At 48.2% G+C, this 17,247-nt stretch overlaps 1 protein-coding gene across 2 annotated transcripts in view; it reads right to left on the minus strand.

Annotated features, from left to right (window-relative positions):
• The window catches only part of ELMO1 (engulfment and cell motility 1), a 274,563-nt gene that overhangs the window by 77,741 nt on the left and 179,575 nt on the right, over positions 1-17,247 (minus strand). For both annotated transcript variants that reach the window (XM_036453746.2, XM_036453745.2), the window contains one exon: positions 16,755-16,891. In XM_036453746.2, coding sequence (XP_036309639.1) covers positions 16,755-16,891 — 137 coding nt within the window. The remainder of the gene's footprint in view (positions 1-16,754; positions 16,892-17,247) is intronic.

A 17,247-nucleotide genomic window follows, 5' to 3' on the forward strand; every position in this document is an offset into this window, starting at 1 on the left:
ATGTAGCCCTGGCAGTAGAGGGAGAGTGCGAGAAATAACAGCAAATGCATATGCAGTACTCACAGTAGGTCAATACCATAAAAATTCCCATTTTCCTAAAAGGAAGCACTAAGTAGTATGACTACAGTCACCATCCAGTAAGTGGTAAACACTGGGTTCAAACTCAGCCATCCTACACCAGGGCCTCAGAGCCCTCAGAGGCAAGGAGTCCGGAGCAAGTGATATTGTTCCCGTAGCATCCTAAGGCTGAGCTATAGTTTGTAACTCATATTTAGCAGGTATTACTATGAAGAAGTTTACCTCCCTAAACAAAACCTATGAACACTGAAATGAAGCCAGTTCCACAAAACGCAGAGCCATCTATAAACAGATGTCCAACCCATGTGTGTCTTCTCTCCTCTTCCAGAGTGTGACCTCTGACAGGGGACCATCATTTGCATTCCTAGGCTGGAAGAGTCAAGGTCAGCAGTCCTTGAGGAGTGATGGACTTGACCAAGTGGAACGGGCTGGCCCGAGAAGATCATGGAGGACAGAGCAAGGCTTGCTGTGAGGCACCCCTGGTTCAGAGCACCTTCAGAGGAATCAGCAGTGAGACTTGGAAAGCTTATCATCTTGCCAGCTCGGATTTTCCAAATATACCATGGCAATGCATGCCAAGATGGCAGGCGGAGGAAAGCTCATGCCAAAGGAAATATGAAAATGCCCAAGTTCTCCACTCAGCCCTGCCAGGCATGTCCTCTGGTGGCAACATGACATGGGGCCAATAGTCGGATAGACTCAGGTGGCGCAAATGAGACAGAGGTTCTTCACGGTTAGGGAAAGGGGCGGGTCTGGGCCACCTCACATTCTTCTTGGTTTTCAGACTTGATATGTGTAATAAACCTCTCATCTACTTCACACATCTACTTCACATGCAAATGGTTCTACCTTTTGAGAAAAAAAATAGTTTTGACATCTTCAATCAGAGAACCAACTTCATGGCAGTTGGTGGAGATGAAATCTGTTTCATCAAATGGTTAACTCTTGATGCCCTTACTTTCTCTACTCTTTCTGCTCACAGATTCACAGAGAACTCATGTGTGCTGGTCTCCTCCGACAGCAGGGAGTGCACAGGGCGAGCCAGGACAGGGGGCACCAGGATGAGGGGGGAGAGTGGAGGGTTTCTGAGCAAGAGGGAGACCATGAAGGTCAAAAAGGTGAGAAGATACAGTTTGCCCAGGTCAGGAGGGAGGAAGAGGAACGTTCTAGAGACGTAGGCAGTTAGCTCCAAGAAGGTCATGTTCTGGGAGGTGAAAGGGGGTAGGTGAGGCAGAAGTTGTTTGAGGGCTAGAAGGGGGGTCCAAGAGACCTATACGCAGCCAGGTGTGGAACCTCAAGGTGCAGCCACTCAGAGGACCGAGGGGTTACCACAGGGAATTCTAGGGCGAGCCTTGTTTAAGGCTGGCTTCGTTGGAAGTCAGTCGCATCACAACTACACGCCCAGAGTTTCAATGACTCTCAGCAACAAGCAGAGCCTCTCTGGGAAAATCAACTCAGAGGGCACCCAGTCCTGGAGAACCAGCACTGCCCACGGGGCGGGGTGTTCTCAGACTCAGTCCTCCAGTATCCTCAGCTTTTCCCAGCCAGACGGCTCCCAACGGTTCCACATTCTGCCTCCAATTAAAGGGAGCTTGGAGACGGATCCTGGCCCCCTGGGCAAATGATATTGACAGGTTATTCCCGACTCTCACAAAGAACCAGCGTTGCAACCTAATTTGTGCAGCAATTACATTAAGACAAAATATAATCGTATTTTATTGCTCACCACTTGCCTGCATCGTTAAGTCAGTACTGCAGGAAGGAGTTAATTTGATTCCATACATAAAAATTGGCCCCAACAGGGCAATAACCAATCCATTGACATGCAAAAATGCTCCCTCTCAGAGTCATCCCAAGGCCATCCTGACACCTGATGTCCACAATCCTCTCAGCCCGGGGACAAGCATGAGCACCCAAAGCACATATTTCAAACATCCCTGACCAAGGGCTCCTGCTTACATTTTTTGAAATCTACTCTCTGTTAAGGCATCTCAGCTATTCTGCATATACACTGAAAAAAAGGTATTTCACCATAAACGTCCAGTTTGGAAGTCAATAACTGGCTCCATTCAGTCAACCAATGTCTAGGAACGTCACTGTTCTTTCACGTCTTGGGAACCCAGGTATGGAGCCTTACTATCTTGAAGTAACAAAGCTCCGTGTCCTAAGTTTTCTCTTCCTGTGTTCGTTACATCATGTCTTTTCCCATCAACTCTGTCCGCTCACCTGAGCCATACATGAAAGCCCTCCTAAGTGGGGTCTTCCTCTGTGTAACTCCTCCTTTGAACTACTCCACACCTTGTTTGCTGCTGCATGTATCATGTTCCTTCATAATGATCTCTTTCCAGAGCCATCGCCAATACCATGGACTCCTCAGTCAGAGTTATTAATACAGTCCAGGAACACCGACTCTAGGTGCCTCTGACCCCTTGGCCAAGAACAGGCCATCTTTTTGCCAACCCTTCCACTTAGGGAAATCACAGAAGCCTCCTGAGTTCCTCCTGCCATTCTCTTCGACATCATGCCTGGGGATCAGCCAGGGCTACCTCTGAGAACATCTCAGTGACTCATCTTGCATTTCCTCCCAGGCCTCCTCCTCTACTCCTGCCATCCCCAGCCAGGAGAGAAGACGGAGCTGGAAGCACTTTTGAAAGCTCCCCGCAGAAACCACTCTACAGGCCGTGCAGTGCGGGTCCAGCTCCGGCTGCCACCTGGCTCGTCTTTGCAAGAATGTCACATCTGCTCAGAACTTCTTCCAGTTCATGAGTCTTTCTCAAATGGAACCTCTGGGGCTTTTGATTTTAATACTGAAGATGCAGGGTGCTGGCTGAAACCTAGGCTTTATTTCAAGGAAGAAGGAACACCCCAACTAAGGACATTTATTAACATGAGGTGTTGAGGTCCAAGCATTCTCCCTCTAAACCAGGGCTGCCGATCAGACCACAACTGGAGCCGCTGACGGTTCTGCACCCCCTTAGTTTAAAGTTGTTGTTTTTAAAAATAAGACTGCATGAACATTCATGTTCTGTGGAGAGAATGTGCCTCAGTGGTTGAGCCAGGAGGTTACAGTTAGATTTCCTGTCAGGGTGCATGCTCGAGTTGCAAGCTTGATCCTCAGTGTAGGGCGTGCAGGAGGCAGTCAATCAATGATTCTCTCTCATCACTGATGTTTTTATCTCTCTCTCCCTTCCTCCCTAAAACCAATAAAAAATACATTTAAAAAAAAAACATAATAAAAGAGAAAAAACAAATTACACCATGCAGAAGAAACCATTGCTAAAATCATTCAAATTTAAGGTCCAAACCTTCTCAGTTTGCATTTCTTACTTAGTTAAGATATGATTTTGCATCCTCCTTCCTTACATTTAACATAATATATAACTGTTTCCTTACATTTAGATACTATTCACAAATGTCGCTTTGAATGGCTGAAAAAAATGTAACATATAAATAAATGTGCCCAGATGTTAATTTATCATATCCTTGCGGCTGAATTGTGAGGTTATTTTCCATTTTCCTGCTGCTATAAATAACAGTAAAAGGAACATCTATATGCAAACTGTTCTTCTCCCTCCCAGGCTGTCCGATTCTAAAGAGCTGTGGTGGAGCTCGTGGCTTGGTAAATGAGGTCATCAATTGCAGGTGAACTTCCCAACAGGAACATTGTCCCCCCAAATTTCTCTAAATTCTACCGAAATGTCAAGGTTCCTTCCAGCCAAGTAGTGGCAAGGGTCCTTTAATGTCACTATGAATGACAACTCCGCCTCGCCTCTGCAGGAGCGGGGCCAGGTCTGCAGCCCCATGTGAACAAGGCGCCGGTGAGGGAGGGGAGGGCCTGTGAGTGCAGCCGGGGTGGCACGTGAGTGTGTTTGAGAGCACCCCAGCCTCTGGTCTGTGCCGGAGCTACACATCAGCATGAGAAATCAGCAGGCTTCTGCTGGGCAGCAAATACCACCACAGCCTAAACCCAAAAGTGTTCTGGAGGCACAGACACACACTCCTTTTCTTTCCCCCCTAAGAATGTCTGAGAAAGTTATTTTCCTGGTCCCAAAAGAAATTGTCAGGCTGAAGAATCACTCCTACTCCTGTTACATCTTAGCTACACAATGTTCTTCACTTGGGCACTCAATTCATTCTATAGCTTGCAAAATTTGTTCTAGAATGTGCCTTTTCCTTTTAAAGAATTGAAAGGGGGGAAAAAGGCACATTATCAGCTTCTCTTTCTCTCCATGAATAGCTGGATGAAAATTCAATCCAGGAAACATTTGTTGAGCACCTATCCAATCTCTGTGGTAGGCGCCCTGGAGTGGAAAGGTGAAGATTTGTCTTTGTTCTCAGGAGATGAGCCAAGAGAGAGTACAGGCACGTGACTATGTGACTATGTGACTACCTGACTACGTGACTACGGCTAAGACCTGGTGGCACAGCGCCTGCCAGGACCGGCAGCATTGCTGAGTCAGCCCTGCGGGCTACAAGGACTGCCAAGGTGATGGGAAACCCAACCCCCCAACGGACTGATGGCGTAGAACCAGCAGAGACCAGCCCCAACCACTTGGTGACTGAGTTCACCTCACAGCAACCCCCAGCCTCCTTAGACTGGTCTCACCTTAGCACACTGACAGCATATCCGCACCACCATCCGGAACAGAAAGCCCATATAGAGACATGACACAGCCCATGAGGCTCTTCCCAGAAATCCCCCTCCCTTTCCCAGCCAAATCCTGAGTGCTCCTCTCCCTCACTGAAGGCCCTGCCCCTGATTCAATAAACCTCAGTATCCAAAGCCAAGCTTGCTGAGGGGCTGCTCTGTGTGAGTAATAAGCCCACTCTCACTTTAACCTCCCACTGGCTCGGCTCTCAGTTCTTTCCTGTGCAAAGCCAAGGACCCGCAGTAGGTCTCGGACCTTTGGGTACCTGAACCTGGGGAACGCCTACGTCGTTGTCTCAAAGCAGGAGGAGCCAGCGAGCTGTTTGGAGTCAGCTAACTGGCTAAATTTAGCCGATGTACACCTGAATATGTGAAATGCTACAGGAGAGGGAAGAGGTGTACCGAGAGGAAATAATCAATTCTGCGCCTCTGCATGGGCTCCACAGGGCAGTGAGCTGGCCTTAAAGGATGGGCAGGATTTCAACAGAAAAGGCAGAGGGTCTTCCCTGCTGGGGGACATGAGCAAGGAGACTTGGATGCACCATCACGATGATGAATGACAGGTTGGTGGGAGCGGGGGAGACGGTGTGCAGGATGCCGTAGGCCTTTGTTTGGGATGGTGGTTGGCAGCAGGAGCAGGTTGGAACTTTTGTTATCATGCTGCGAAGAGGAAGCCAGAGATTCTCGAGAACGGATGTGTTCTTAGAATGGCGCTGCTGGCAGCGAGGAGAAGAGAACTCCAAGGTGTGCCAAGTCCACATTCAGGGAGAACAATTACCAGACAAACACAGTCTACAGAGGAGACGGAGGTGGCAGGAGACAGGGACATGGCAATCACAGCCAGATGACCCTTCTCCCACTGGTGTACCCACAGGACCTGGGACCTGTCTGGAGAAGAGGGAGGAGGCCGGGGATCACTCCAAAGCTCCCAGGCTACGAGGTGAGGTGGGCTGTCCTGGCACTCCCAGTGCCGAATGATGACTGACAATGAGTGAGTGTGAGGGCAGGAGGAGGTGTAGGCGAGAAACAAAGGAGGGGTCCTGGGGAAATACCTAAGCTGAAGGGGTTGGTGAAGGTGGTAGTGTCTCTGAGTTGGGACATGGAGAGGATCCCAGCACGGGAGGGGCAGGAGCTGCTCCAGGCAAAGAAGCAGGATGATCCCTGGGAAGAGCCTCAGACTCCGCCCTCAGGGGGTGAACAGGGATAAATAAAGCAGGTCAGTGGGTGGATACGAGTGATGGCAGCCCACAGTGTGAGCAAGGTGGGCGAGTGGAGATGGCGTTCCGTCCTGGAGTCTTTGGCAGAGCAGGGCTGGAAAGACATTGAATAATAAATTGAAAGAGAAACAAATGGGGGGGGGGGGGAAGCTCTTTTACAGATTGGCGAGATTTGGGTAACTTACAGGCTGAAGAGAAGAACCTGAGTGGGGAGGAGGGAGGATAAAGCATAAAGATGTGAGAAATAAAAGATTTGTTTTTGTAAATTTTAGGATGTCTACCTTTCCTATCAGAGCAGAGATTTATAACAATGGAACTTCTTTCTAGTCTTCAATTAGAATAACTTAACAGTATCTCCCCATTTCCACTTGCCTTTTAGAAATCATGTCTTTTGTGGTGAGAGAGGTTTTCAAGTATTCAAAATAGGTATCAGTGCATTTAGAGTCCTGTTTCTCTTCTTGAGATTGGTTATATTTGTAGTTATCTTTTGAAATTTTATTCTAAAAACTAGAGGCATCATAGTGACCAGTTGTTCTACCGTAAGGGACAATTTGCAGATTACCCTTTTATTATATAGGATAGCACTAGTAACTGGAACAAGGACAATTATTTTATTTCTTCCTTTAATATATATAGCATATCATGTATATATCTACAGGTGTGTTCATTAGAGGGTTCAGAATCCACACTATGGGTCCAGGGTCAATGCTCTCAACTAATTGAACTTATTAATTGAATTTAACTTTTCCTTTGCAAATTTCTAAACCCGCCTCTAGATTCCTCAGCCATGGGATGGGGTGGAGAGTGGGGAGGTGGCTGGAGTGAGGAAGCAGGGGTGGGGGTGAGGGGGAAAGGTTGAGGGGTAGGAGGTGGGAGCCAGGCTGGGATGTCTGGAAGCTTCAGGTGGGTCTCCATCATTACCCAACTCTGTTCTAAAGGGTTTATTACCTGCAAATTTAATGAATATGATATTCTGGTAAATTGCGTCAAAAAACTTTATTCACAGCCATATTTTTCTGATACCTGAATATTATCTGTCCAAAAAATTTCAAAATCAACTCTCCATCCCTGACCGGCCGGTGTCTGCTTCGCTGAGGTTCAGAGCAACATCCAGCGGGCCCTGTGGCCTGACCTCAATAGGACAAGCCAGGCAGCCCTTCCTAACAGGCTTGAGGCCACCGGCATCTCCATTTCATAGGGACTTTTTACTGCCATCAGAGCATTTTATTAGAAAGGGCATCTGTGAGGCATGGCTCGTACCCTTTTCTGCTTCTGCCTGAAAAACACATACTGGACCGGGGCGCCCTGTGAGTCACAGAATGGAAATCTGGCATCATGTGCCAATGACATTTACTTCTGTGGCAGCTCAAGCGGCAAAATGCCATATGCCAGACCCTCGGATGCAGCCCAGCCGTGCATGCAGACATGAGAGGGAGAAATAAGGAAGCAGGACCTCATTCCCGGGAGTGGTTCGCCTCTGGCACCTCAACACACACAGGGGCTGGGACGAGAATCAAGTCTTCTTACGCCGATGACCTTGCTGGGGAAAGCAGGACATTTTGTCTAGTTTAAGAGAACTTTGGGAGGCGAAGGCAAAATGCAAAAGACTTCTGTGAACTGCGAGGAGATGGCGTCACCTCAATGGGATGGGCTTTGGGAAGGACGTTTGCACGGGAGTGTCCCTCCCTCAACAGCCATCCGGGAAAGGACAAGCCCATCAGTGACATTAGCTCCCCGCTGGCTGAGAGACAGAAAGCAAGGCTTCGGGGACATAGAGGACTCCCCAAATGGCCAGGGGAAATGGGTAAGGGGGCCTCAGAGAGATACACCCAATGAGTAAGAGGGAAAAACTGAAACAGAGGGATTTTTTTTTTTTAAATCAGGGCTCTAACCATGTTCCTCCTCAGGTTATTGTGCACATGTTCAATGTCTTTGAGGATTACCATTCACTTTATACAAAGCTGCACATGGAAAAAATAATCACTACTGTCATTTTTATTCAGAAATGAAGGGCAAAATCATCTTGTAACTCCCCCAGAGTTTTGACATGTGAAGAAGAGCTGGAGAATGAAGGGTCTAGAAGTTTCTCAATAAGATCTTTTGGTATTTGGACAAGAAATGCTCTGTTCTATGGAACTGCAGAACACTTAGTACCCACGGTGTCCGGCAACTAACCAGCAGTGACCACCCACACTAGAATGGTAAAGTAACTCAGCTTATTGGCTGGGGAACATTTTAAAAAATGGGAGAATTAAACATTCAAGGCCGTGTATTCATTGGCTATTCAACCCAAAGTAATTGGGCAAGTAATGACTAAAACAAACAAACAAAAACAACAACACCTGGAGGATATTAAGATTGAAAGTTATGACTCTTGCTTCCAATGATATGTTAACTTAATTTGTAGAGACAGACTGGTAAATAAACTACTACTAAACTAGAAGATATTTCCCAAAAGAAAATTTGAATTCCATGCTGCAAGGGGCATGGTCACCAGCTCACTGAGGTGGCATTTGTGCAAAATCCTAAAGTCGAATTTCAACAGGGGAGTGATTTCTGGCAGAGGGAATGAGGATGAGCCAAAGCCAGAGATACAAAAGCAACATGGCTTACACAAGGAATGATGGGCAGGTGAGCCTAGGCGAACTCAGGGCAGGTGAGGGCAAAGATGTGGAGATGAAGCAGAAAAAGTACGTTAGGCAAACCAAAGAGAAATCTGAACATCTTGGTGTAAGACCGTGACACTTTATGAGGCCAACAGTGGACATAACTAGATTAAAAGCAAGAATAATAGATATGGTCAGAGCTGTGCTAAAGGACATTTGAAAAGTGGGAGGGTTTCAAAGCTGGGAGATATGTTACTATCGCAGTTGATGTCTTAGTCAGCTACTTCCACACTAGTGCTGTGTAACAAATAATCCCCAAAGCCAAGAGATTCTTCTCATACTCCCAGGTCTATAGGCCTATCAGTTAACTGAGGTGGCTGTTTTAAGTTGCATTTCTGTGGGGAGACTGGGGACACTGTACTTTGTACGTCTCCTTCTGAGAGCTCAGTGGGCAGAGGAACATCTATTTGACTGCTCCTTGCTTCTGTTCTACCTTAAGAAACACATCCCTTCAGAGATGTGCATTTCAACTCCCTTTTAAGGTCATTTATTTTGCAATTATAAGGAAATATTTTATTTTAAATCAAGGAGACTTTGTATTTCATAAAAGGTCCCATCTAATCTTACTCTTCTTGACTATCCAACTCTGATTCCAATCTGCTCTTTAATTTAAAATACCTATATCTCATTGTGCCTTACTTAAATGTAAGTGATTTTCTTTTCATTGAAAGTATACTATTAAAATGGTTTCTGTGCCATTATGAAATTCCTCATATAATCCACAATGGAATATGGAATTCAGGCCAGGGCAAGCAGTTAACAATTCATAGATTTATAAAAAGCCCCAAAGTGTGGTTAATAAAAGGGTAAGAAGTTTCAGAAGTCACTGACGACAGTTATGTAGAGCAGTTAACTCCAAGAGTGGTCATTATTTTCACATTTGGGGAGGACTGGCGCATCTCACTCTGCCCAGTAGAAGAACCTACCCTTTCTTCCCTTCGCACAATGGGCAAATCTCCACGCAGCACACATTACACATGCAAAAAAACAAAAAACAAAAAAAATATACAAGGACTCTAGGAAGATTCTGGAAATGAGAAGAACTCTAAGCCAGACTTTACACACAAAGAAATTCCCAGCATGTATATTTACTGATATCTGGCATAATCCGAAATCATTCATGGACTAAGCCAGGGTAAATATCATTCCTTTTTATAAATGCTCCAGTTACAGAGAATGTCCAGAAAGCAGAACATGTGAGCAGTGTTTACAGCCAACTCAATGCAACAATTCAACTTCAAATTGGCCTTGAACAGCTCAGCCAGGCCTTGTGAAAATTACATGAACAGTCAACAACATCGAACTCTTTCTGAGACAATGCAGGATCCTCCTGAAGCCCCCTGCATCAAGAGACACGGCAGGCTGTGAAAGGCACAACCCCAGGACAGTCGCTGACAGTGGAGCACAGTGGTCTTCCCAGGGTCATGGACGTCACAAAGACCCTGTAGGCTGAAACCAAAGGGACTGCACCTGGATGGGTGCTCTTCTCAGTCAGTTAGTCAGCCGAGGGGCATGGGGGCGCTGTCTGCCTTTTCCGAGCGTTGATCTCAGCAGGGCCACAAATAGCCTTTTCTTTTCAGGGACACTTCCTCCCCACTGTGCTTAAGATCTCGTTTGCAGCCAAACCCACAGTCAGTGGGTCCCCATTCAGAAGTACAGAGAAATCTGCATTTATAGCTATTGGGATGAACCGTCTTGGGAATCGCAAGATCAAAGGTCAATTTACGTTTATGTGTTGAGAGCAGCACCTCTCATTTGTGGGGGGCAATTTGGCAAGCTACTTACCCTTTGAGGGCCTAATCCTCACAGTGACTCTAGGACCTACCGTCATTATTCTTACTCTTGTTGTTATTGTTATTGTTACCAGTGGACAGATGAGAAGGAACTTGGCAGCTCAAGGTCATGCTCAAGATCTCTGCTGGGGAGGGGCCACAGTGGGACTGTACCCAGACTCCCTGGGCCCTCAGCTTGGGCTCCTTCCTCCCTGCCTTGCATGTTCTATGGGGGAGTGCCCCCAGGTGGTGAAAACTGGTACTTGAAGGAGGAAAAAATCCCCAACTTACCAGTACTCTTTTCCCTGTGTAAAGCACCTTGTATGTACATCGCAGAAACAGGTAACCAGATACCTGTGTTGTTAACATGTCAGGGGAAAACATCTGGCAAAACTCGTGCATGGGGTAGCGGTGACGCGGAGTCTGAGCAATGGGCTCCACCCCTTGCGGCCTCGTGTGGTCAGGCACCAGCTACCTGTGGTTCGTACGTTTCTTTTCTGAAAGCATACACACTGGGACGCAGGAGACAAGACACCAACTGGAAGAATGAGCTAGTGAAGCATAACTGGTATTGACAAGGACCAGAGAAGGACAGCTTTGACTACTGTCCAACTGGAAGAGGCCAACCCCATGAAGAATGGTGGCACTCCGCTCACTGAGGAGTTTAAAAGCACTCACACACACACACACACACACACATTCACACACTCACATACACACACACACACTCACATACACACATTCACATACACACACTCACATATACACACACTCACACACACACATACACACATACACACACATATACACACTCACATACACACACTCACATACACACATTCACATACACACACACTCACACACACATACACACATACACACACACTCACATACACACATTCACATACACACACTCACATACACACACTCACATACACACACACACACTCACACACACAAAACCATCTGCTACCTCTCCAACAGACACATCAAAGGGAAAATCAATCTATTCAGATGATGCATTTGCTCCTGGAGGAGGTTCAATCTTCTTGGTGCCAAACTGCAGACCTGTGTGCAACACGACACGCCTGCTGAGCGAACAGCCCTCCACAGCTCGGCCGCTGAGAAATGGACGGCCCGTCGCATGACATTCGGGCCCCTGAACAGACTTCTCCTCTCCTTCAATATTAATGTTTCAATTACGACGCACACCTACTTTATTAGCCTCGCCGGGCCCCGTTCAGATCAACAACAGCAGCGCTCGGCGGAATTCTAATGAAGAGAAGCCACGCCGAGTCCTCCCAGCAGCCCCTGGGCGCCCGTGCACAAAGCTGCCTTTCACAACGGGCTCTGAGATACTTTACAGTCACCTGCCTCATGCAAATGGCGCTCATGTTTATTCATGTGGAGGGTTACAGACCACCTTTCATTCCCTGAGCCAGCTCGGCTAACCAGCAGTGTGTGCAGTGCTAGGAGCTGAGCAGGCCCAGCCTGGGCAGGGGCTCCTGAATAAGCAATTGCCCTGAAATCCACGCGCGGACAGTCGGCCAGGAAGCTGGCAGCAAATACATTCCCTTTCTTACTCCTGTGACCGCTACCTTTAAGGTTTCAAATAATCCCTTTCCTTTATTTCTTAAATACACTTTTGTTTATTTCAGAGAGGAAGGAAGAGGAAGAAGAGAGACAGAAACATTATTGATGAGAGAGAAACACGGATCAGCTGCCTCCTGCACACCCCAAGCTGGGGACGGAGCCCACAACCTGGGCATGTGTCCTGACGGGGAATTGAGCCTTGACCTCCTGGTTCATAAGTTGGTGCTCAACCACTGAGCCACACCGGCTGGGCCAAACAATCCCTTTCCTACACTGACCCATCCCCACTAGATGTGACTAGCTAGTGGCTCTGTTCCGAGGACAATCTCCCATGGACTCCTCGGGTGCCTCCACCGCACTGTGCTGCTCCCCAGTCCTCCCTGACAGAGGGTTTCTCCCACTGACTCAGCCGAGGCTCTGACTGGAGCTAGGGGAGGGGAGAGGGCAGTTTGGGGGGTCTCTCCGGAGCCCAGGCTCTCCTATAGGAAGGAGTGGTTTCTTATCTGCACGTCTGAGAGTCTAATCCCCATCAGGCTGTGCTCTGCTTACTGTGCTGCTGGGTGACAGTTTAAAATCGTGTTTTTGTGCCAGAGTGACTACGTTTCGTAAATCATTGGTTTCTTCCACTTTGGTCCTTGGAAAGCACAGACAGCTCATTGGATCTCGGCTTTTGATGCCAATTTTGATAGCATCTGAACCAGAGGTGGGAAATGTCTGTCTCGAGGGCTGTATAAGACCCTTGAAATAATTTGGTCGGGCCCTGCCAAGGCCTTAGGGGTGAGTTAATTAAATGTGCAGGCTAATGTTTAAGCCGATAATTGTATATGGCCCTCGAATGACGTTATAAATATCTAGATGGCCTTGGCAGAAAAGGCTCCCCTCCCCTAAGCTAAGGTAACACCAGTGCTGTGACCGAATGCTGTACTGGCCCCTGGGAGGCTCGGCCTTCCCCGGAGAAGTCCAGGCAACTGGGTCACTGCTGAAGAGGTCTCAGCTGCCACAGGCCTCAGAGGCACAAGCGGGTGGCACCTGCGGGCTGTTAGGCTGACACCCTGGCTTGTCACGTGGAAAACCAAGGGCCTAATGGAGTTGTGGTGGAGGACAACACCACCGAAATCCATGAGATTGCCCGTTTCCACACTATTCCTGCCAGAGCGAAATGAGCTCCCTTATTCAGTGAAGAACTCCATTTGGGGGACACAAACAGCTTTCCTTTTTCTTTTTCTTTTTTCTTTTCTTTTTTTTTTTTTTTAACACCATGGCCAAAAGATGTCTTATTTTAAAACTGCAATTTAAAAAAAGCTCACAGGCACAGACAACAGAATAGTGATGACCAGAGAAGAGGGGAGAAGGGGGAGCAGGTGGAAGAGGCAGAGGGGATAGAAGGAAGGAGACTTGACTTGGAGTGGTGACCACACAATACAATACAAGATGGTGTGTTATAGAATCACACTCCGGAAGCCTTTATAAAAAGAACACTTTACAAATGCATTTTACTTCCTCAAAAAATTTTTACACTTATTACTTCGACTTACTACCATGCCACCATAAGATCGGGCACTGGGAGACTGGGATCCACTTTTTATTGTAGGCATGCTGCTCCTGAGTAGCAGATCCAGGATTCGAACATGGGCCTTACAGACCACGGAGCATCTTACTTCATTGATGTCCAGATTCCCTGCCAGTTGGTGATAACTTGTGATGTGTATCAACTGATGGTGGCCCTACGCATATGATGCACCTTTAATGACTAAATCCACCCTTACAACCATCTTCAGCGATGTTTTGGCTCTGCCTGAAGATTTAACTGGTCTGTGGAGTGGGCACTGGGATAGCGGCTTCCGCATCCCTCTCCCTTGGTGATTCCAACGCCCATGCACGACTGGGAAACTCGGCTACGCACAGCTACAGATTTGACATGTTGACTCTTGTTAGACTTTTTAAAGGGGAGCAGAGTCAGAGACAAAATCTGCCAGTGAGATTCCTGTACCTGAGGTACCCACCTCGTTGCATCTCCCTTCCTGCCCTGCTCCAAAGCCAGGGCTTCCATGCCAGGATAACGGGCCACGTGTGTGCCAGGGGTCCAGCTGCAGCTCAGCTCCTCTCTGATGCCCAGAGCAGTGCATAATGTGTCTCTCAAATATCAGCAACAAAAGGCAAAAACGTACACTACAAACCTAATGGCCCGAATCAATGGATTCTTCTGCAGAGAACGCTCTACTGAGAATTGAAAGAAAGGACTTTCAAAGCGTAAATACCACAATCACTCTCTAATCCTACATCTCATATATAACATTTTAAAAATCCCACCTGGTGCTTCCCAAGTCCTAGGACAGAAAGACAGCCGCTTCCCCAAACCCCACCTCACGCTGCAGCACTGACTACACACGCTTGGAACCTACACACCACTGTCCCATTCCGGGGGGGGGCTGTCCAAGAGATTCCTGCATCTCCTGGGGTCTCGTCTTGTTTGTTGGGAAAACTACTTTGGCCCAAGGGCTGCTGCTTCTCTGGGAATGAGCTAAGGAAGGCAGCCCCAGTTTCAGCGCACGCTGAAAGCTGCCGTCCATGCTTCCTGACAAAGGGGCCAGAGCCAAGGAAGTTCAAAAGGAATGATGTCTAACCCTGAGCTTCTTGCCAATATTTCCGAATTCAGATCTGGACAACCTTAGGGAACAAGAAAAACATCCCATCGACCCAGTAACACTGGTTCCTGAATTTGTTCCTAGAATCGTCACCTCTGACCACGCCGGTGGTGCAGGGCCCCGGTAAGGAACTTCCTGAAAGCTGGCGCCTGCGTCTGCTGAAGAAAGCCAGCAGCAATGCCACTCAGAAAGGAGCCGCAGGGTTTGCTGCCGCCTTACACTGAGCAGGCGGGATGCCACGGCCACCGACCCCGGCACACAGCCGCAGTCACCCACACGGACCTGAGAGCCTGCTCAGCTCCCTGCTCAGCCTCTCACCTCTTCCCAACCGATGTCTCGGTTTCCTTGGCTAAAGCGCATTCTTGGGGCTTCCTGTCAAAATCTGCAAGTTCTACAGGAGTTAAGTTCTAAGAGCTCAACCCTTGCGCCATGCCTCTGCAGGGGTTTGGGAATATTGCCCAGACCCCTCGTCTGTGCCAAGATCAACAACAGTAAGGTTTGTATGGCTATCACTTACAAAAACGCAGACTTCTGTGCTCCGGGGACTCTCGAGGCAGGTGGACACGTGGTGCTGCTACAGGCACTGCTGAGACCCCTTCTCCTGGGAGAGAGGGCGGTCCTGGCAGCGAAGAGCTAAGGCCAGATGGCTTCCGGCAATGCTGCAGGGCAGGAAGAGCTGAACTGATCCAGGGCGAAGGGGCTAGCAATTTCAAAGACCGTTGCTTTCACGCTTCTTATTTTTTTGGCTCGATTGAACTTACTGTCATGCCGCCTTGCCTCTTCCTCCCCACTCCCTCTCAGGGTGGATTTGCACCTGAATTGGAAAATCCCCCAGGATCAAGTGAGGTAGCTTGGGAGGCTACAGTTATGGTGACAAAGGACATCCTGGACCTTCCTCCACGTCCCTTCCTGACTATGTCTGGCCGTGGGCACAGCTGCTCACGCACTTGGCGGCTCTAGGCTGCAGCTTCCAGACCAGTGCTGGCCTCGGAGGGGCGTCACCGGGCCCATGCCAAGGAACTAACCCAATGGCCCCAGAGGGCTGAGATGGGCTGGCGCTCCTGTGCTGTGGCCACAGGTAAGATCTCTGCGCTGATGGAGACAGGCTGGAGCCTGACTGAGGCTTAAGGAAGGGTTGTCTTTTTCCTTTTCCTGGTTCCTTTCTTTTTCTTTTCAACCTGCATCGGTTCAAGATGCCACAAACTAGAACTATGCTGCAAGAGGATATTCGGAGAAAAGGAGACAGGGAGGCAGAGACCACAAGAAGGTCAAGTACAGGGGCATGCAGATCTTATGTTGGGCCACAAGCACAAGCCCTTGAGGCCCCAGGATGACGATGAGATCAGACCCTCGGACTTTTAGAGTCATGCCCCAGGGCCAGGTTAGTGGGCATGGGTTATGAGGCTGACAACACAGTAGCAAATTAGAATAATTAAAGGCTGTAATATACCTGCATCCAACATCATTTATGAGCCGTGTTATCGTTGTTATAAGACCTTTATCTCAGGATTAAGATTTTGTTTATCTTGAAAAGTGCACACGATGCTTCTGTTCCTCTAAGTTGTTCAACACTCTTCTCTCCACCCAACAGAAAGAAATATGAAATTCACACTCTGACAGAAAACCAAAGGACTCCTCCATTCAGTGAGCCGAATGCTTTCTCTAAACCAAAAGATCTTCCTTGTAGACTTACGCAACTCTCTGAAAGAGATCTTGCAATTGAACAGTCAAGGGCAAATTGTTTCAACACATCCACAATCCACAAAGAAACCTAGCGCCCTGGAACTGCCTCCCTGCCTCATCATCGCCACGGCGGCCATGTGCACAGGTGAAACGCAATAGCAAGGTGTTCCAGAGTCATGTCATGGAAGAGACATAAGTTCATCTCAACATTATTTTTCACAAAAGCACCTCTGCTGCTGGCTTCAGCTTAGGAAGCCCAGAGGAACACAGCTGCTCCAAGCTTGTCCCCAGAGAGGACAGCGCCACCAAGAGCCTCAGATCTTCCTTCCTCCTTTCTCAAAGCAACCCGGAATCCCAATCGTCCCCATTCTCCCAACCGGCCAACTGCCTTCCACACATCGCCCAGGGGCCCTGGGGGGACGAGGTGCTGCCTCTGCTTCCGGTCCCCTTACCTTGTTGAAGTCTTCAGAAGTCGCCCTCATCTCCTTCCACGTCTTGTTGAGGAGCTGGATGCAGATGCAGAAGAATTCCTCGAAGGATCTGTCGTGGGTGAAGAACATCGGGTGGAAGTCGTTGCAGGTCTCACTGGCTGGAGGAGACAGAAGGGGAAGGAGGGAAATGAAGAGACAGCCACCTGGGGGTGCTCCAAGGAGAGATGACATGAGGCACAGCTGGTGCAAGCCATAGCGGGCAAAAGGAATTCTGAAAAGCAATCTAAGACTAGATCCCGTGCAACTTCGAAGTTTAAGGTCAGATCGTCAGACCTACCCTTAGGCACAATTTTTGAGTGAAGTCAGGTCCTAAGCCACAGCGCGACATGAGCCTTAGGGTTGTTCCCGATCGCTGGTGTTGAGTATGAGCTCTGAATCTGCCTTCAATAACCTTTCTGAGACTGTGCAGACTCCCTCTCCATCACAGCTCCTCCTTCTCCCGTAATTTCTCCTT

This window comes from Pipistrellus kuhlii, unplaced genomic scaffold (genome assembly GCF_014108245.1).
Source record: "Pipistrellus kuhlii isolate mPipKuh1 unplaced genomic scaffold, mPipKuh1.p scaffold_m20_p_26, whole genome shotgun sequence".
Taxonomy (NCBI): domain Eukaryota; kingdom Metazoa; phylum Chordata; class Mammalia; order Chiroptera; family Vespertilionidae; genus Pipistrellus; species Pipistrellus kuhlii.